This window comes from Dicentrarchus labrax, unplaced genomic scaffold (genome assembly GCF_905237075.1).
Source record: "Dicentrarchus labrax unplaced genomic scaffold, dlabrax2021, whole genome shotgun sequence".
Classification (NCBI taxonomy): domain Eukaryota; kingdom Metazoa; phylum Chordata; class Actinopteri; family Moronidae; genus Dicentrarchus; species Dicentrarchus labrax.
Genome location: NW_026136715.1, coordinates 1,488,963 through 1,510,764, shown reverse-complemented (window position 1 = coordinate 1,510,764; position 21,802 = coordinate 1,488,963). Strand labels below are relative to the sequence as shown.

General features: G+C 39.4%; 1 protein-coding gene across 7 annotated transcripts; it reads right to left on the bottom strand.

The window, feature by feature from the left end:
- Nucleotides 1-6,048: 6,048 nt before the first annotated feature.
- Nucleotides 6,049-15,441, bottom strand: LOC127378074 (CMRF35-like molecule 5). Of its 7 annotated transcripts, XM_051426624.1 has the most exons (7): nt 15,359-15,441; nt 14,802-15,125; nt 14,563-14,697; nt 13,950-14,054; nt 12,863-12,955; nt 12,234-12,265; nt 9,628-10,161 (listed from the first exon to the last, which is right to left on the bottom strand). In XM_051426624.1, the coding sequence occupies exons 1-7, from the start codon at nt 15,429-15,431 to the stop codon at nt 10,039-10,041; spliced, it is 885 nt and encodes a 294-aa protein (XP_051282584.1). In that variant the 5' UTR covers nt 15,432-15,441; the 3' UTR covers nt 9,628-10,038. The 7 variants fall into 7 exon arrangements, with proteins under 7 accessions (XP_051282588.1, XP_051282583.1, XP_051282582.1 ...); XM_051426628.1 differs by lacking the exons at nt 9,628-10,161; nt 12,234-12,265; nt 12,863-12,955; nt 13,950-14,054; nt 14,802-15,125 and adding exons at nt 6,049-6,817; nt 7,834-7,877; nt 7,976-8,071; nt 8,436-8,462 and having other exon boundaries at nt 14,572-14,697; nt 15,359-15,436; XM_051426623.1 differs by lacking the exons at nt 9,628-10,161; nt 12,234-12,265; nt 12,863-12,955; ... (1 more) ...; nt 14,563-14,697; nt 15,359-15,441 and adding exons at nt 6,049-6,817; nt 7,834-7,877; nt 7,976-8,071; nt 8,436-8,591; nt 8,696-8,809 and having other exon boundaries at nt 14,916-15,342.
- Between the last annotated feature and the right edge of the window lie 6,361 nt (nt 15,442-21,802).

Sequence of the window (21,802 nt, the reverse complement as noted above, 5' to 3'; positions counted from 1 at the left end):
CTGGCCCGTATGTTAATACCACGTCTTGCTCTCTAGCACGCTAGTGCTAGCATATTAATGCCTTGTCATTCTCTTTAGCTAGCTGTGTGTGTGTGTGTGTGTGTGTGTGGGTGTGTGTGATGTGTGGCGTGTGTGTGGGTGTGTGTGTGTGTGTGGTGTGTGTGTGTGTGTGTATGTGTGTGTGTGTGTGTGTGTGTGTGTGTCTGTGTGTCTGTGTGTGTGTGTGTGTGGAGGCAGGCTTTGGTTGTCGTGGCAACCAGGAACCACAGCACTTGAGACTCTTGCGAGAGACAGAAACATTTAAAATGAATCCCCTCGAACCCATGGCCAGGAACACCGAAATGAAAACCAAAAGACCTGAGCGTCGTCATCTTGTTGACTATAGCACTGCCGAGTTTCAGTTCAGGTTCAAGATTCCTCCTCTACATTTAACATGGGAGTAGATGGGGCCGTAGAGGGCGTTGCTGGCGCATCAGTGCGCTCCCGCCAAAACTATTTGTCTGACAGGTTCAGCAGTGGTATCACTGCGACCCCAACGGATTTACCTACGTTTCTATCTATAAATTATTTCTGTAGAGTGACATTTGTGGCCTTGAGAGCAGTTTACAAATTTATTATTCGACTAATTTTTCTCTCCCCTACACTCTAAGTGAATTGGCGTTTTTTCAGTTGGAATTCTCGCAATACACACCCATTCATTTTTGGACCGGTTTTTGGCGATTTATCGGCAAACTGTTTGGCTAAACCTTAGAAAAGTCACAGCACTAATGTTGTTTACCCAAGAGAGACAGCGCGATAGAGGAAGTGGAAAACTACTGCCCTTCATCAACTGTATGGTGATCAGAATGCTGTCGGACTCCAGGTATTGGATGAGCTGCTTGTTTGACCAGTTTCTTAAGACCATTGAGAATGCATTAAATTGAACCTTTGCGTTTACAGATAGCAATCAAAAGTCATTTTAGCATCAGACATTTGAGAGTTGTTAACAGAGGGGACATAATGGGCCTGGATTAGGATGAATCAGAATCAGGTTTATTGCCAAGTAAGTTTTCACATATGAGGAGTTTGCCTTGGTACTTGGTGTTGAGTGATTTGTGTATGAGGGAAGTTTTAGAAGAAAGAGGAAGAAAGATTACAGAAACCAGCAGACAGAGGCCTGGTTGACTGAAAACATCTCAACATGGTGGAAAATGGTTGAGAAACAAAACCCCAAAACCAGAACCAAAGATAGGTCTAGAGTCGCACATTCAGGTTCACATGAGAACAAACTGGACACTTTCTCTTTTGTTAGAGCTCAGTGATGCACGTGGGGAGTGAAGACCGGCCCGTGTGGTCCGATGCAACAGACGAGCTACTGTAGCTCAAACTGCTGAAACAGTTAATGCTGGTTCTGATAGAAAGGGGTCAGAACACACAGTGCAGAGCAGTCTGATGGTCTGGGACCAGTCAGGGAGTCCACTGATCAATATATCAGTCTATATACTGTTAGTGCTGATCAATATATCAGTCTGTATAATGTTAGTGCTGATCAATATATCAGTCTGTATAATGTTAGTGCTGATCAATATATCAGTCTGTATAATGTTAGTGCTGATCAATATATCAGTCTGTATAATGTTAGTGCTGATCAATATATCAGTCTGTATAATGTTAGTGCTGATCAATATATCAGTCTGTATTATGTTAGTGCTGATCAATATATCAGTAACAATCTTTAGGCTAGTGCTGATTGGTGGATATACATACTTTTCTTTTGCTGTTTTCTCTCAACTCCTCTTTATCTAGTCTTATATTTCCATATATATTAATAATGCCTTCCTTGTTTTTTTATCTTTCTTTATTTCCCTTTTCTTTTCTCTCCCCCTTATGCCAACCTTATTGATACTCTCACAAACACGTGCATCATATTCAACCCAGCCCTATCAGAGATAACTACGTATATGGCATTTGTTATTAGTTTTATCTTCGGAGTTCGGTCTAGACCTGCTCTATTTGAAAAGTGTACTGAGATAACTTCTGTTATGAATTGGCCAACAATAGAATTGAATTTAATTGAATCTTCTGTACTATTAATAATTTAAGTCTCATTTGTGTATTGGTTGGTTTGTTCTTTTGAGGTTCCGTTGTTGTTGTTGTTGTTGTTGTTGTTGTTTTGGGCTGTTTAGGGTTTGTTGGGTAATGTTTTATTGTTGTAATATCTCATTTAATATGTTCTGTTACATGCTCTGCAATAAGCGTAAATGCCAAACATGTGTTTAGATTTTATTCTGTTTTTCACTACAGACTGTAGGCTCACACTGATGCGCACAACATGACAGTGAAAATCAAATATAAAAAACAAACTTAATAATTGTCTGAATTGGTTATTTAATAACTTTATTTTTTTCACAAAAAGGGATAAAAAGCAAAACTGAGCAAATATGGGTTATCGACATTTATGCACTATCCTGCAAATCAAGAGAGTTAATAGGCAACTAATACAAAGTTTCAGTTCCTCAAAGTGAGCTTTCTAAATAAATGTGCTGCATCATGGGAATAAGACCAGTTTAGGGCCAACTCTGTACAAGTAAAAGAACAATAAACCAATAACTTTCAGTTTAGGTTAGAATATATATACACAGCTTTTGATATCTCTTATTGATATTAAAAAGGGGCCGTTCGTCGTCAGACTCCACTTGAGGTCATCCTCAAATCTCCGCTACAATACAATGGGACGAAGCTTTTCATCTTTCCGGACCTGACAGCGGAGGTTCTTAACCAACGCAGAGAGATGAAGTCCGCAAGACGTGCAGGGCAGCCGGCCTCCGCTACGGCTTTCTTCACCCGGCTAGATTTCGTGTGACCATGGATGGTGTCACCAGCATCTTCAACAACCCTGATGAAGCAGACCAGTTTCTCCGTGATAAGTTATCTGCCTCCTCGTCTTAAATCAACGGTCACCGGTAAATATTCTGGTCTTATCCAGCGCGGTCTATAATCGCACTTGACCGCAAAATATGCTGTTCTTTGTATGCCCTTTTTTCTCTCTTAAGGGATGAATATGTACTTTCAATAGAGTCTTTCGAGTGGAGCCTGGGAGGGAAAGGACGATGCCTACGCACCAATGGACATTAGGGAAGTTTGAAACGGGTTTCAGTTGGGGAAGCCTGACGCGTTTAAAGGGGTGGGGGGGTAAGGTGTTCAGGGCGTTCAAACTGTTCATGTTTTATGTTGGTGGTATATAATGGACATGACATGTTATGTTAGGATGTTGACAGAGAGAAAGCATGTTGGTGAGGTTATGAATGGCACATAATCCTGGGTAATCCGGTGAAGAGGGCTAAGGTTCTTACTCATCTTAAATCATTGAACCCTGATGTTGTTTTATTACAAGAGACTCATGCCAAACGCTCGGTCCAGATGGTGCTACGTGCCAACTGGCTAGGCCAGGTGTATCAGGCTAATTTTGGAGCTAAGGCCAGAGGAGTGGCAATTTTGTTGAGGAAGAACATACCTTTTATTCAGAATAAGACAATAGCAGATCCCAATAGTCTACTTCTAGTAGTGTCTGGCTGCCTGTGTTCCACTCCAGGGACTTTTGTGAATATATATGGTCCAAATGCCCCGAGTTCTTTAGAGATGTATTCAACTGTATCCCAAATATAAACCAAACAAATGTCATTGTCGGGGGGGATATGAATTGTGTTCTCGATGTAAGATTGGATAAAAAATTTTTAACTAAACTAAACTAAACTATTTAAGCAAAATTCTAGCTAACCGTCTCAATAGTCATATTTCCAGAATCATTCACCCAGATCAGACAGGATTTATCCCTAATCGACATATATACTTTAACATGAGAAGACTATTAACATATTATATAGTCCTCTTCATGACACGGAAGATACAGTTATAATATCCCTCGATGCCGAAAAGGCTTTCGACCAGGTAGTATGGCCATATATGCTGTCTGTATTGGCAAGATTTGGATTTGGCAATTCTTTCATTAAATGGATCAAGATTTTATACAAGGAACCCATGGCCTCGGTAGTCACAAACCTAAATAAATCTGGTCCTTTTCGGCTATATAGAGGAACACGCCAAGGGGATCCTCTGTCTCTATTTATCTTTGCTCTTGCTCTGGAACCTTTAGCGTCCTATATACGCTCTACCCCCGAAATACACCCTATAACACATCTAGGAATTCAATATAAAATCTCGGCCTACGCTGATGGCGTTATATTATTTATTTCAGACGCCAAAGCCTCTTCATCTCCGCTGCTGAAGCTAATAAATACATTTGGCTCATTTTCAAGATACAAGATAAATTGGGGGAAAAGTTAACTAATGCCATTGTCAAATCAAGTCACAAGGAAGTTGAGTCAGCTACTACGACATAACTGGGATGAGAAAATTGTTCAGTTGGAGAGGAATATACAGTTCTGGAACACCTTACCTATATCAATGGTAGGGCCTATTAACGCCATCAAAATGGTGGTCTTGCCGAGGTTCCTTTATATATTTCAATCAATCCCAGTATGCATCCCTCAAAATCACTTCAGACAGCTGGATTCAATTATATCATCTTTTTACCTACCTAGTATCCTAATACCTAGGGTCTCGAAGAAACATCTTATTAAAAGTCGGGGGAGGTCTCGGCCTGCCTCAATTTAAATCCTATTACTTGGCTGCACATTTGAATATTTTTTTGTTTTGGTTGGGGTGTTTACCAGGCAATAACCTGGAGGAGATGCTTGCGTGGTTACAAATTGAACACCTCTCCTGTCAACACACCTCTCTACCAGCACTCATTAATAGCCCAGTAAAGATTAAAAAGCACTTGTATAATGATAACCCGATAATTTATAATTCTTTAAAGATATGGAAGCAGGTAACAACAACTCTGAAAACACCCAAAGTTTATTTGGATTCTCCTATTTGCTGTAACCATGCATTTAAACCTGCACTGGATGATGTAGTTTTCTCAAACTGGAGAGAGAAGGGCATTATCACTTTGAGAAATGTGTATATTGAGGGTCATTTGGCCTCCTTTCAGCAGATACAGCGGGCGTTCCAGCTTCCCATTTTTTTCGTTTCCTACAGTTGAGACACTTTGTGAGAACTCATGTTCCACAATATGAACATAAACCTCAGCATGTAGGATTAGATAGTTTTTGTCAAATCATATACAAGAGGGGCTATTTCTAAACTCTATGGAATCATACAGAATGCGAAAAACACATTGTTAGACTCATTTAAAGAGGCTTGGGGGAGAGAATTGGATGGGGAAATCTCAGATGAGATGTGGGAGAATTGTATTAAGAACATCCATAATAGCTCAATCAATGCAAGACATAATTTGATACAATTCAAGGTAGTACATAGACTACACTATTCTCCCTCCAGATTGCAGAAAATATTTCAGTTTAAGTGTCGAAGTGAGGAAAGGAACACTATCCCACTTATTCTTGTCATGTCATAAACTACAATTATTCTGGGGCTCCTTGTTTGAGTTTTTCACTAAGGCCTTTAATCATCCATGTAACCCAGACCCATTCACCGTATTGTTCGGGGTGGCCAATCCAGATAGTGTGAAGAGTAGTTGTGAAGCCAAGGCTATTTCCCTTTCAACATTGTTAGCCAGAAAGCTAATTTTACAATCTTGGAAATCTGAAAGATCTCCTACATTTGAAATGTGGTTGAGAGAGCTGGGAAATGTATTACACTTGGAGAAAATCAGGTACATTATGTCTGGTAAAGAGGAATTTTTAAAAAAAATCTGGCAACCTTTTCTCGATTTAATGTCTAAAAACTGAACTGCTATTCTGTCGCAGTGCCATTATCTTTGTCCTATGTCCTGTTTGTCGCATGTCAAAAACCCCTGTCAAGTAACCTGTACTGTAACACCACCAACTATGGGTAATATGTACCTACTTCTTTGTTATGAAAACAATAAAAATAAATACAAAAAAAGAAGAAATGAGAAAAAACTGCATCATTAATAACATAAGTTAAATTATCTAATGTATTTTTCATTAGTAGTATTGTGTGTAATTATTCAGATTCACATTTCTTTTAATATGCCTTTAATCATCCACCAACCACCTGTTTGAGACATCCACCGAAACAGATTTCTGGTTCCGGTGTTTAAATGAACACACCACAACAGATTTTCTTACCAGCTTTTTCAGTTTGTTGTCTTGACAGGAGAGTTTGGGGATTCAAATCTGGAATCATAAAGTTTAATACAGCAGTACTCTTTCAATATGAAACCACCTTGTTGAGTAAAAAAAATCCTGCACTTAGGGGCTAAATTACTTTTCTCAAACTCAATCAATAAGAAGAAAGATGTATGACTTTTTATTACTGAAGAATAAAATAATATGTTGTTTATCATTTGCTTGACTATTCATATTGGATTATATCTCTACATTTCCATAAAAAATATCAAACAGATGATCAATAAGTTCCTTTTTATCATTTTGGATGGCAGCTGCCACACTCAGGTTGTCTGTGGTAGCTGAGCCAGGGAGTACAGAGAGTCATTCTCAATGCTTTCAGACTGATGTGGTTCAGATTGATCAGTGGCTTCAGTTTGGTCTTTGGGTAGTTGAACAACAGAATACATCAAGTCACACTGGTGATATGTGCTCTCTGCACTCGCCCCCCCTGAACTGACCCCAGAGCTGGAAGCATCTTTTGAATATGTCACATATTGGTGGTGGGAATAATTAGTATAGAGACTGTCTGGGTCTGCAGAGAAGTAGAGGGTAGAGACCCCTGCAGGTTGGCTCACAGGCTCACAGTCTTCAGGTCGGACTTCGTCATATTCAACTTCCTTGAAAAAGAAATAGTGAGAAAAAGCAGCTGTAAGAAACACGGAAAATACTGAGTTAAACCAAATAGAAACAAGTTACGAGCACATTACACAGATACAGTCTGAAACCTCAGTCAAACATTATTAACAGCTCTTCAGTGTCTGAGCTGATAACTTCTGATGTGTCTGAATGTAGCTGTGGGTAATTCAGAAGACAGTTGTGTGGGTTATCAAGGTGGACACAGTCTTGTTGGAGTCAATAGAGAGATCCAGCTGTGAGTCAATGAAAGCCAATATTCTATATTGTACAGTTTCCAAGTTTGTCACCACCTTGAAATGGCAGTCAGAGTGTACCAGTGGCAAACTCAGGCTTTCACATTCATCTTCACACACAATCCTGCTGGAATAATCAAATTATAAACTGTGTTGTCTCTTGCTCCTGTTTCTTCTTTTGGTATTTTGAAGCTCTACTTACAATCTTGTTATGTTCCACCAACGCGAAATGCGAATACTTGTAATTTTTCTCCCGGTCTTAAGATTTTGTTCAGGAGTGCATTTTAAGTTCCGTTGAAGAGGGGTGGAGGTAGGGTCACATTTGAGCATTTAAAAGTTTACTTGAAAGTAATGCAATAGTTACTTTCTGAAGTAACTAGTTACTTTTATAATTTGTAACTGAGTAACTAATTTGGTTACTATTTGGAAGAAGTAACTAGTAACTGTAACTAATTACTTTTTAAAAGTAACTTGCCCAACACTGGTAAAGATAAGATTGTCAGACTGAGGATAGAAAACAATAATCACACTGCAGCTAAGACTTTTTCTTTTTTAACCATTAACTTGAAGAAGATTCCTTAAACTAATTAGACTTTGATATTTTAGCTGAATTAATTTCCTTTCACTTGGACTATAAATCTCTAGTTTCAGTCTTCTTCCATGCAACCACACACAAGCTGAGGAAATGCATCCGTACTGTGTGTTTCTGTGGGAAAACCCAGAGACCTCAACTTGGTTTCAGAACTAAATGAATAGAAACTGACCTCTGGTGTGTCTTCTTGTGGTCTCTCAGCACTTGGCACACCTTCTGAAAACATGAAGACAATTGTTTATATGTCTGGTGGAGGCTGACGTTGCTGATGTTACCACATATACGCAGTGTGTGCAGTGGATTGTGGGTCTTACTCAGTTGTTTCTTTGTCGTCTTCCTCATGAGCTTCAGTAGGACCAGCAGTATGGTTAGTATAACAGTGACACCCAGAATCAAATATGGTACACTTCCTGGCCAGAGAAAGAGGAAGAGGAAGATAGTCACACACAGCACAGCTTGCTCCTCACATCCTCTCTGCTGTACATGAATCTATTAATGATCTTAAACTTGCTTTGCACCAGACGTGTGAATACTGATCAGTGATGGTTGTCAGAATGTAAAGCTGTTTCACACTCACTTTAATAACACATTATATTGTACAGCAACTTTAAATATATGGATCTTTATTCACATCATTCATTATCATTAAGTTATATTTCACCACCTGGATGTTCATACTGGATTCATTATTTATAATATGCATTGCAACGTCAGTTAACATTAAAATATATGTCTACATCAGTAATATACTGTATGTGTGAGTGCAGACGATACCCAGTCCTTGTGTTGCTGATGCAGTAGGTGTTGTTGTATAAAGGGTCGTATATGACGCAGACAGATCAGTAATACTGTCTGAGCTGCTTGAAGACACTGTGGAGCTCTTTGTAACAGCAAATGATTTTGGAGTTGTCTTGGGAGTGGAAGACTCAGCTGGAAACAACAGACACAGTATTTATTAATCTGACAACTAGTTGGACAGTAGTTTTTGACAAAGGAGAGGTATTTAAAAATATAAATGAGGAGCATAAACTTACCATCTATGACTTTAAGATTCACCTCTATATATGAATCTGGGCCAGGTCTCTCCACTGCACAATAATATTTCTTAGAGTCTGACTTTTGGAGATGAATGAAGGTCACAAATAAACCTTCTGCACTGTTAGTTAACTCTATTCTATTCTTACGTACAGTCTCTTTAAATGCTGCTTTGATGATGGCTCTTGAGCATGGATCAGCACAAAGATACTTAACATGATATTTTACATTAGTCCAACCGTTCCAGTCGGAGCATTTGAATGTAACATTTGTTCCAACACGTCCATCTATGTTGAGCGGTTTCACCACCACAACACTCAGAGCTACACGTGGAAATAAAGGAAACATTGTTGGTCATTGTCATAATGTCAATGCATGAATGAATTCTTTTAATATTGATCCACTGAATTATTTGTGATGGTAAAACTTCACTTTTACAAAAAGTGAACCACTAAATGACTCATTTAGCAAACACACATATAAAAATGTATCTAGCAGCATTTGTACACAAGCTGCAGTCGGTACAAATACAGAGAATATAAAAAGATAAACTCACCAGAAAGAAGACAAGAGTACACATAGATTGTTATCATTCTGAAAGTGACGAGTAAAGAATAAAGAGCAAGTGTACAACAATTATCAGGTCAGTCCAACCACAGTCTGTAACTTCCCCTTTGTCTCACCCTTAGGAGCTGAAGCTCCTCCCTTTCCTTTAAACACACACACACACACACACACACACGCGCACACACACACACACACACACACACACAAACACACACGCACGCACGCACGCACACACGCACGCACGCACGCACGCACGCACGCACGCACGCACGCACGCACACACACACACACACACACACACACTGCATAACACACTGTTAATGTCCACTGCTAATGTACAAAACAGCAAACAATGCCCATAAAATAGGAATATATTATTTATTCAGAATACAGAGATAGATATACAGATATACAGAGAGTATTCATACAGGATGCAGTGTGAGGATGTGAATTTAACACCTAAAAACCACAGGTGTGCAGCACTAAGTGTGCTTGACCACATACAACTGAAGTCTGCCAGTATGTGTAGATGCTCCAAGTTTAAAAACTCTACAAACATTCACAGCGTTCTTAATGAAAATAATTTCTTATTTTACAGTTTAAAACCATATTAAACTGTCAACGTGTAGCAGACTGTGTACAAAGGGCTCACATCTCTCCATAAAGAGAACCAATCTGCCATTAAGGTTAGCAGCCGCAAGAAGTCATTGTTATTGATTTAGTTTTACATCCTTTCATATGATGGTGAAGCAACAGCTCCTTCTGCAGCACTCAGTCAAATCTGTGACTTAGCTGTGGAGTCACAGACGCCTCTGGTGGGTGAGACAGTGCTATAGACCTGGTCTTCATCCATCGTAACTGGGTGGAGTGATCGGTAGACTCCATCAGGACCTGCACTCTGTTCACAACATGTTTGTTATCAGACTGGTACCAAATAAGACGTCTACAAAGGCCGTACATTAGCAAAAAGGCACTGAGGTTGGGAGCTACAAGCCAAAGAGGAAAATATACACATTTTCCATTTAGGTAAGAAAAAGTTCTTATCATGCAAAGGGAGTCAAATACCATAGCAGCAAACAATGAAAGTAATGCTGAGAGAGAATGATGAGTGAAGTAGGACAGACAGTTACACAAGCCTGAAAGGTTTCTTACAAAGTAGTTTGTATTGTACATGCAGGAGAATTAAACAGCTGAAAGTATTCATACAATATTTAGTATATGATAAGTTGGTTTATCATAAAACTGTATTCTCTGAGTGTTAGAGAAATAAAGAGCACAATATGATAGCTGATAAGTATCATCTGTAGACATTTTGTCATCTCTGCAGAGCTCAAGATATCAGTGAAATATGTATGTTCATTATGTTGATGATTCATTATTCACTGTTAGAATTATGTTGAACCAATAAATATGTTAAAAAGAGAAATAAAATATCTACAAATCTATATATACAGCTCTGGAAAAAGATAAGAGACCACTCAATTTTTTTCTTAAATCAGCATCTTTACATTCAGCCATTTCATTCAAGTGTCTGTTGAATTCCAACACAAGCACACCTAATTTTAGTTAATGCAACCTGAACCAAATCTTATTTAAGAAGGAAAGTATAAAAACTACTGCTGTGGTCCACTATCCTCTTACAATAGGACCAGCTGGATGGCAAAAACAGTGCTAGTAGTACCTGAAAGGTAATTCAAATCAAAAAAATGTATTATACTATTGATCTTGCCAAAAGAGTTTAAAGTAAATGTTTTGAGTGAGGAAAAGGAGGTTTAAACTCTGACTTTACTGGCAGAACGAAACAGTCAGCCTCAGGTTGCTTCCATTCTGAGATATTGGGGACAACATAGCTACAGACCGAGGGGGCGAGAATGACTCTCCACTGACCGGGATCACCGCCAACTCATTCGTATGTCACTCAACAACCATAGGATGACTTTAAGTGACCTTCAAAAAGAATGGCGAATGGCAGCTGGGGTGAAGTGCATGGCGAGAACTGTTTAAAACAGACTCTTAATGACAGGGCTGAAGTCGTGCAAAGCTAGAAAAAGCCCTTCATCAATGAGAAGCAAAGAAGAGCCAGGCTGACATGAACTCCATTGAAAACATCTGGAATGTGATCAAGAGGAAGATGGATGGTCACAATCCATCAAACAAAGCTGAGCTACTTGAATTTTTGCACCAGGAGTGGCATAAAGTCACCCAACAGCAATGTGAAAGACTGGTGGAAAGCATGCCAAGACGCATGAAAGCTGTGACTGAAAATCAGGGTTATTCCGCCAAATATTGATCTCTGAACTCTTCCTAAGTTAAAACATTAGTATTGTTTTGTTTAAAAATGATTATGAACTTGTTTTCTTTGCATTATTTTAGGTCTGAAAACAAAGTATCTCTTTTTATCATTTTGACCAGTTGTCATTTTCTGCAAATAAAGGCTCTAAATCACAATATTTCTATTTGGAATTTGGGAGAAATGTTGTCAGTAGTTTATAGAATAAAACAAATATTCATTTTACTCAAACACATACTTATGAATAGTAAAACCCAAGAAACTGATCAATTTGCAGTGGTCTGTTAATTTTTTTCCAGAGCTGTATCTTCAGTGTTTCCAAGAAAAAGTTAGTAGACAGGTGGCAAAAAAGTGTCCTTAAGAAGAGGGAAGTCAAAGAACAGATAAGACACTGCTGGAAACTCTTTGGTTGAGTGACATGATCAGTAAAACCTCACTGTAGCAATGCATTTCAGTGAAGACATTTTAGATGTATGATTGTTTTGTTTTGATAGTTTCTCCTTCATGCTTGGAAAGGGAGGGTGAAGTGAGGGAGTAGTAAAAGTTGATCTACTCAATCCTAAACAGCATGAACATAAGAAACGACAAAGGAAAACTAGGGGCAGGATTCAAGCTGTGTCATTGCTGTCCAGCACAGAAAGCCGTACACATGGTTAAAGATTCAAAATGGCAAAACTCACCTCTCCTGCATCTTCTGGTGGGGTAACAACCACTGGAAAACAATCAGGGCAGCATTTGTTAACTGACTGGTCAAAATAATGTTCATTGGAGGATATGTAATACAGTTAATACGGTACAGTGGTGGTCCTGGATGTTTTGGTGGCCCAAGCAAACTCTTACGTTATTTTATTATAGGAATTTGCAACTCCAGATCTGAGCCAGTGCCTTGCTCAAGGACTGACTGGAGAATGAACCTCACATACATGTTAATGGTGGGGAAACTGGAGCACCCAGAGGACAACATGCAAACTCCACACAGAAAGGCCCTGCCCCACCCGGGATTCGAACAAGGTTGTGAGGCGACAGTCCTAACCACTGAGCCTCTGTGCCGCCCAGAAGGCTTGTGCATGCTTTTATTTCTGGTCGGCTAGATTACTGTAACGCTCTGCTCAGAGGAATATCTGAAAGGCAGAAGACCTTACATGCACTGGAACCAGTATCTCTCTGACATTCTTGTGAGCTATGAACCAGCAAGACCCCTCAGGTCGTGTGGAACAGGTCTTCATGATAACCGGTTAATCCGGCAAAATATTTAATTGTCGCCTATTCCACGGACTGCCACTGTATACAGTTGGTTTATGTGTCTTACTCGGTTGTTTCTTCATCATCTTCCTGGTAAGCATCAGTACAAGCACTCCAAAGATTATAAAAGGTAAAACCAGAAGCCAATAAAGTGAATTTCCTGGACAAAGAGAGAAAAGGACAAAGGTTAAGAGGTCATACAGCTGCTCACATCAGTTCAGTGACTACTAATAATTTGTGATTGACCTGAAAACTGAAGGTACAGATAAAGATGTTCTAAATGAAATAAAGTTTGGGTATTCTGCAGTCTGGAAAAGCAGACAGGAGATGTACTACTGTGGACATTTTTTTTTTTATTTTGTTGGGTTGTTATGTTTTTTAAAGGAGGTCCCCCAAAATTTTTTTTTTTTTATTTTAAATTTTAAAAAAAAAAATAAATTTTTTTTTTAAGCGGGGGGGGGTGGGGGAGCCTCCTCAAAAAAAAAATTTTTTTTTTTTTTTTTAAAAAAAATTTTTTTTTTTTGGGTTTTTTTTTACAAAAAAAAAAAAAAAGTTTTGTTTTTTTTTTTTGTGGTATTAAAAGGGGGGGGGGGGGGGTTTTTTAAAGTTGGGGGGGGGGGGGGGGGGGGGCCCCCCAAAATAAACCCTGTTTAGTATAATTTAGTTAATTTTACTTTATTTTTTATAAAACATATTGTTAAAAAATATTTTTTTTTTTTTTAAAAAAAAAATTTTATTTTTTTAATAAAAACCCAGAAAAGAACACTGTATTACACCACAGAATCAGCTGTTTGGGTCCAAAAGTTGCAAGATCAGACTGAAATAAAACTTCATGTTGCTAAATATGTCAAAGTTGGTGCACGCTTGTGTTTCTCAGGACTGTGCTGCTGTAACTCTGACCCAAACAGCTGGTCTGCAGTGTAACACAGGCCCATGTGTACAAAGTTCTATGATTATTGCCAAAGAAAGAGGCAGTCAGTGAGGAAAAGTGGTGAAAATACCTTACTATAACATATAATAACATTTTATGTGGCTAAAAGAAGATTTTCTACAGCAGTGCGTTGCTGATACAAAACCACCTCAGAATACCTGAACTAAGTTTATAAATTAAATAGATCAAGATTAAGTTCAGGGGTTCAGGGTGCACTTCATACCAGCAGTAGGTGACAGATCAGTAATACTGTCTGAGCTGCTTGAAGACACTGTGGAGCTCTTTGTAACAGCAAATGATTTTGGAGTTGTCTTGGGAGTGGAAGACTCTGTGAAAACAACAGACACAGTATTTATTAATCTGACAACTAGTTGGACAGTAGTTTATGTGGTAAAGAATTTTTCTGCTGCCCATCTACAGCATTTCATTGCTCTGCTTCCCTGTCTGCCTGACCCCTGACCTTTTACTGCTGTCTTGTATCTGTAAAAGTCTTGATGAACATACGTGTGTTTACTATAAGACTGCTTTGTGTCAAGAATTTGGAACCTTATTGAGGTTTTCTATTAACTATTAGCTATTTTTATTTTTTATTTAATGTCTCAAAAGCTTGATGTTCATACTGTCGTTGCAATGGACACAATATTTACACCCTGAATTTCAATTAAAAATGTAACATATGTATGGTAAATGGACCTGTACTTGTATAGCACTTTTCTAGTCTTCTGACCAGTCAAAGTGCTTTTACACTACAGCCACATTCACCCTTTCACACAGCGCTCTACCTCTGAGCCACAGCCACACCAAAGTTCAACTTTAGATGAGTGTGCAGTTCATACCAGCAGTAGGTGTTGTATAAAGGGTCGTATATGACGCAGACAGATCAGTAATACTGTCTGAGCTGCTTGAAGACACTGTGGAGCTCTTTGTAACAGCAAATGATTTTGGAGTTGTCTTGGGAGTGGAAGACTCAGCTGGAAACAACAGACACAGTATTTATTAATCTGACAACTAGTTGGACAGTAGTTTTTGACAAAGGAGAGGTATTTAAAAATATAAATGAGGAGCATAAACTTACCATCTATGACTTTAAGATTCACCTCTATATATGAATCTGGGCCAGGTCTCTCCACTGCACAATAATATTTCTTAGAGTCTGACTTTCGGAGATGAATGAAGGTCACAAATAAACCTTCTGCACTGTTAGTTAACTCTATTCTATTCTTACGTACAGTCTCTTTAAATGCTGCTTTGATGATGACTCTTGAGCATGGATCAGCACAAAGATACTTTACATTATATTTTACATCAGTCCAAACGTTCCAGTCGGAGCATTTGAATGTAACATTTGTTCCAATACGTCCATCTATGTTGAGCGGTTTCACCACCACAACACTCAGAGCTACACGTGGAAATAAAGGAAACATTGTTGGTCATTGTCATAATGTCAATGCATGAATGAATTCTTTTAATATTGATCCACTGAATTATTTGTGATGGTAAAACTTCACTTTTACAAAAAGTGAACCACTAAATGACTCATTTAGCAAACACACATATAAAAATGTATCTAGCAGCATTTGTACACAAGCTGCAGTCGGTACAAATACAGAGAATATAAAAAGATAAACTCACCAGAAAGAAGACAAGAGTACACATAGATTGTTATCATTCTGAAAGTGACGAGCAAAGAATAAAGAGTGTACATCAGGTCAGTCCAAACACAGTCTGTAACTGCCCCTTCGTCTCACCCTTTCAAAGGCTGAAGCTCCTCCCTTTCCTTAAACACACACACTGAAAATACAGCTATACAGAGAGTATTCATACAGGATGCAGTGTACAGGTGTGACCTTAACAATAAAAAACCACAGCTGTGCAGCACTAAGTGTGCTTGGCGACATGCAACTGAAGTCTGCCAGCATGTGTAGATGAATCAGAATCGGCCAACTACATCCGTCAGTTTAGACCACTCAGATAGTTAATAAATCAATCAAAGTTGTGACTTTCTGTCCTGGATACACAATGGTGGAACCAGCTCCCCGCTGACAACTTGACTGTGCCAGATGGCTCGTTACACAGAACCATCCAGGAAGTCAAAAAATACACAGCAGTTGATTGGGTAAACCATCTGTCATCATCTATCCGGATATTGTTGAGAGGTGGACTCTTTCAATGAGAGAATGGCAGAATGTAGTGGACGGGGCCTGAGCCATTTGCAGCCCAGTAGGCAAACGAAAGGGTCTTGAATCAGATTCATGCAATCACTGGTAGCCGGTGCAGGGTGCAGAGGAGCGGTGTACTGTGGGACAACTTGCATAAGTTGAAGACAAGCTGGGTGGCTGCATTGTGGATGAGTTGCAGAGGTCAGCCAGGAGAAGAGTCGCAGTAGTCTAGGCAGAAGATGACAAGAACCTGGACCAGAGCCTGTGCCGCTTTCTGGGTGGCCAACGGACGGAGCATGAATCTGCACAAGCATGTAGTTGCAGCAAAAGACAGCTGGTCATCCAGTGTCACACCAAGCAAGGGCGTAGGAACCGGGGGGAACGGGGGGCACGTGTCCTCTCCAATATTAGAGACAGGCGCATTTGTCCAACCCAAAAATTATACCGATATTTTGAAATCTTTAACTCACTTGCTTTTATTTTGAAAGCGCCACACAGCGTCTTGTCACCGGCCCGCCCGAGTGGTGACAGGTCAGAGGTTAAGACGAAAAGACAGTCGGATTCCCCTGGTCCGCACCAGCTCTACGGCGAAAACCCCCGCCCAACGACACACGAGGCGCCGCGGACGAGGGCCCCAGCGGCGGAGAGAGGAGGGCGACGGGGCGACTGCTCCCCCAGCCGCGGCTCGAGCCCAGCCCCGCTTCGCACCCCAGCCCGACCGACCCAGCCCTTAGAGCTAATAATAGAGAGAGCTACCGGTAGTCAATGCCGCAACACAGCCTCGTACTTCGGGAAACTGGTGGTGTACCTGCGGACATTGTGAAGCTATGGCCACTGAAGAGGAGTGGCTGTGTTGGGGCAGTGTTTTGTACAGTGTGAAGATTTCCCCTCTATGATAAACAGAGCTGCACTTGAAACTTTTTTCCATGTCCCGAAAATAAATTGGAGGCGGCGACTCATACCGGAGGGACCAGATGGACAGTTATCCACTGTATAAGTACACTAGAGGAGTTATGTTTTATATCGGTGCGATTATTTCTGATATATTGATCAAATTCGACTGGTCACGTGACTGTTTTCCCAAGATGGCGCCCGCCTGTATATGTGAACGCTACTGTTGTTCTAAACTCTCTTTTTAATAAACTGTCTGTATACTTACAACATTCTCAATGCTTCGGTTTACAGGTAGGGGCCCTCATTATGCTACCGTGTAAGTGTGGTGCTATATTGAGTCTTGTTAGTGGTATAGAAATAGATTTCTTTTCACGTTACTCTGTGCCCCATTGACTAGCGTTATAAGCTAATTAGAGGTTTGTGCTAAAACTGGTCACGTGCGATTAGAATGAAAACATATCCCAGAGACCGAACCAACTCGGTACACATGTGTTATTAACCCCAGGTTCATTTTGCACCGGAACTGTCCTTTAAGATGATCGTAAAAGAACATGATTTTTCCATATCCTGACCCATGTAACCAAGTAACGTTACACAGCTCCCACATCTAGAAAGGAGTTAGTCTGTCTGTGTGTTTTTTGCTTGTTCTTGACATTCCCATCAGTATTTTTCTATACCTTATTCATCTCCACTGCTTTCATATTAGAGATCAGATGAAGTTCAGCTGGACACTCACAGTGGTGAGGGTGATGCAGGGAGAGCCAGCACTGCAGAGTTGCAGGTAGGTGCTATATGAAGGGTGAGGTGATTTTAGTTTGTTGATCATAAGAGGAAGGTTTGAGGCATAAGATACAACTAAGAAAAGAATTCAAATTTTGATCAATATTCTTCCCATGTTATTTATTAATCTACAAAACTGGATGACTAGGCCTGCAATTAAAGAATTGATTTGATATTTATCAGTTCATTACTGCCATTCAAAATGTGTTTTCCTTTACTTTTACAAATGTATCTTTTTAGTAGAATAAAATATATTTGTGAATGTTTTGTAGTGTAGTTAATTTATGACATACTTCTGTTCAAACCATTAACGGATCTGTCAGGTTTCCGATATGTGTCCCCCCCAATGTTAAACTCATTCCTACGCCCCTAACACCAAGGTTCCTTATAGTTTGAGTCGAGGACACCACAGAGGAACTCAGTCTTTTCTGTTTACAGTGGTTTTGTTTTTTAGTTTCTTGTTGTTGCATTGTGTTTGACTGACTGAATATAACTTAAAAAAGATATGAAATATCTGGACAGTTTTACAAAACAAAGAGAGGCTTTAATAATTTTAATTTCATGAGAATATCAAACTGTGTAATATATTGAATGCTTAATGTGATCTATTCAAAACTAACAAATATATTGAAGTTCTGATACATTAAAGGGGACATATTATGCAAAACCAACTTTTTAATCGATTGATTACGTACATTTGGGACTCTGGAGGGCCTATCAGCAGGCAAAGTGTGAAAACAGATGACTCAGTAATTTGTTTGTGGGGTGCCTCGGTCAAAATACCGGAGATAAAGCAGTTAATGTTGACTTCGCAGGGAGTGTGGCGTCACATTCCCTGATTGCGAACTTTCACCGCGAACGTTGCCTAGCAGCGCTCCGCCATTGTCGGATAAAAAGGCGAGAGTGCGGCGAGGGAGCAGAGGAGCGGAAGAGCGGCCCTATGTCTGAGCAAAAGTATGCTAACTGTTCTGTTCCTGGCTGCACAGCCCAGCACAGAGCTCTACATAGAGTCCCAGCCTCAGAGGATGCAGGAGTCCTGTGGATACAGTTTATATATGACGGCAATGTCCTGGCTCGGGTCAACAAAACAATTTATGTCTGTTCGAACCACTTCGTGATGGACTGTTTTCTGAACCTCGGTCAGTACAATGCTGGACTGTCCCAAAAACTGTTGCTGAAAGGGGGAGCAGTACCAACTGTCCGTGGCAAAATGGCAGAGGAAGAAACTCCAAGTATTTTTAAGAGTGTACGCTTTGTTTTTTGTGTAACGCTAGCAAATGCTAACTGCTGTTAACTGCTGGAGCCTCAGTGACGCTAACGTAACAGTTATTCTGTTTGTTAACATGCATGTTTTTCATCAAGTACTATGCTTGTGTGTGTCGCTGCTAGAATGAGCAGAGACGTGACCTCCGAGCTAACAAACTGTAGCGGCAAGCCTCATCAGCTGTTCCACTCGTTGAACTACATTACGTTACGTTACTTTATGATGTAGCTGGTCGGTACTAAGGATACAAAGTAAAACATTATGAGACAGTATTTGCTTTTACTGCATTACAAATTACTTCGGTAACTCCTTCTTGTTCAGGGTCTGACTCAGGTTCAAACATATATGGTTGGACCACAAAGTTTCCTCCAGTTGCCATCTTTCTCCCAGGGTTCACGTTTAACTGTTGTCATGGTAGCGTGAAGCGTGCCGGCGTCGGAGACAGGCACTCAAACCCGACCGTTCTGAACAGGGCTGCTTTGGCAGGGTGATTGAACTGCTATGGTGCTTCATCCTTATGGTATTTTGACCAAAGCATGTCACAGACATTACATTAGGACACCAGGGAACTAGGTTAACTTGTAGAAATATGGTATAATATGACTCCTTTAAGTATTTCTGATTCTGATACAATTACAGTTGTCCTGAATGAATGTATCCGACTTATTATAAAATAACAGTACTCTGATATTACTAATAAGAAAACATTATTAACTACTAACTACTTATTAAAGTATTAACCTGTATTAAGCAGGTGTGGGAAAAAATGCTGTAAACTAAGAATTATTTCAAAAATATATATAATAATTGTTTATTTGTATCAATTTACAAAATGCAAAGTGAGCAATCTGACTCTGACCTGACTATAATCCTACAAAATCCCTGACTTTGTGCAAGTGTACCTAGAAGAATTGATGCTGTTTTGAAGGCAAAGGGTGGTCACACAAAATATTGATTTGATTTAGATTTCTCTTCTGTTTATTAACTGTATTTTTTTAATTGATGTAAACTATTAACACTTCAATTTCTGAAAGAATTCTTAGTTTACAGCATTTTTTAACACCTACCTAAAACTTTTGCACAGTACTGTATATGTATTTTGAATTGTTCACAGCTCTTGGAAAAATAGTTTATTTTGTATCTTCATATGTTCATTTATAAAACTGTTTACCTGACAGAGTTTTTCCAACAGAGAACGCTGACAGGTTGGTTATTAAATGTCCCAAACACTACATACATGGTTACTATTCTTTAAGAACTACATTTAAAAGAATGAAAAAATGAATTTGTGCAATACAGACACAGTTTATATGTTATACAGACATAGTTCATACCACAAGTGCTGAGGTGTGGCGTTAGGATACAGAGAGACATCTAAACATTAACCCTCCTGTAGATAATTTACACAGTACATGTATGTGAAGTTATAACTGGATTTAAAAAAAACCTCAATTCTAGATCAAGTTTCCTGCTTTACCTTCATGTTGTCTTTATTTCTAACAGTGTAATGAGAGCTGAAGATGAACTTTAGTACAAACACATTCAGTATAAAATGTTTCATACAGAGAGAATGCAGAAACAGTTACATTTATTCAATAACAAAGACATTGTTAATACAGTACTCCCATCAATCCCTGATGAAAGCTACTACACTACAAATTGTTCATGACATATGTATTTGTGACACTGTGAAATAATCCAAAACATCTGACACACGAGAAAAAAAGAGAGAGAAAAAAACACAACTTTTAAAATCTTTGGTACAGTGGCCACTGGGTTGAGCAGTAGTAAGTCACCATGATGAATTTAGGTCCCGTGTGCAACTCTCCATTGTTGTTCATTCTGGAGACTCGTCATTAATTGCCACAGAATGTCAGAGCAAATGCAGGTGTAAGCAAGGTGCAACAGTTAATGTTGAAAATAAAACTAAACTCTTGTCTTTTCAGTTTTTAATGTGGGAACTGGGAGGTACCATCAGAACTTTGCATGACTTCTGATGTGTTGATTCTCCCATCACATTGGGACTCCCTTTAGACTTTAATGTTAACTCCCACCTTCCAGGCTGTGCAGTGGGGGCACAGAACTTCTACTGCAGAACACAGAGAAATGTAATGTCTGTGCAGACATTTTTCTTCATGCTGAGTTCTTTCAAAGTATAGTCGCCCCGACTTGTCCGAGTGGGTGCTTTCTTTTCTGCTGGCAATTTCTTCCTCTTCCACAAAGGCTTGCGCTGGCATGAATGTGTATTTGTGTGTTCTGTAATATTTATGGACCTAGACTGGCAGTTAAAGAGAGAGGCTTATTTAACACATACTGTATATGTAAATATATCTTTTATCATAGAGTGGCTTTGTGGCTTCCTGTTCTTTGGCTTGACAATTGTTTGAGTTGTAAAGTGTTAGACAGAGGCTGACAGCTGCTGTCACACTGAAAGTGTTCTTGTTGGCATTCTGAATGAGCTGAAGTTGTCTGACAGTCTTTTTGTTGAAGACAAAACAAGAAGGCAATTTATATAGTAGTATAGGAGCTAATTTTAATCTAAATGTCTAAATGATCACTGCCATATCCACCATGTTTTTCATAGAGTTTTGTTAAATTACTGACTCAGTGCCTCACTGGGTAGAAACAAATGAATGTGAGTCAGTGTAAAACTTCACAAGTATGTTTTCAGTAGCTAGTAACCTGAAAATAAGAATTGTTGTGTTTCGTTACCCTAGAAGGAGCTGCTTTATCTACAGAGGGAGTGGGTCCTTTTCTACGGCATCCACCATGTTGAGTCACCATGTTTCTACAGTAGTCAAGAGTTTCACAGCCACCGTAGTTTCTCCTACACACTTCTAACGAGAGGATGAGGCGAGGGCGTTGTAATCTGCAACAACACACTGGACCTTTAAGACCTGTCACAGTCACACATTGTGATCTGTGTACTGGATACATTGAACTGTTCAGTTTATAATGAGCAGAGAGGATGAAAACATG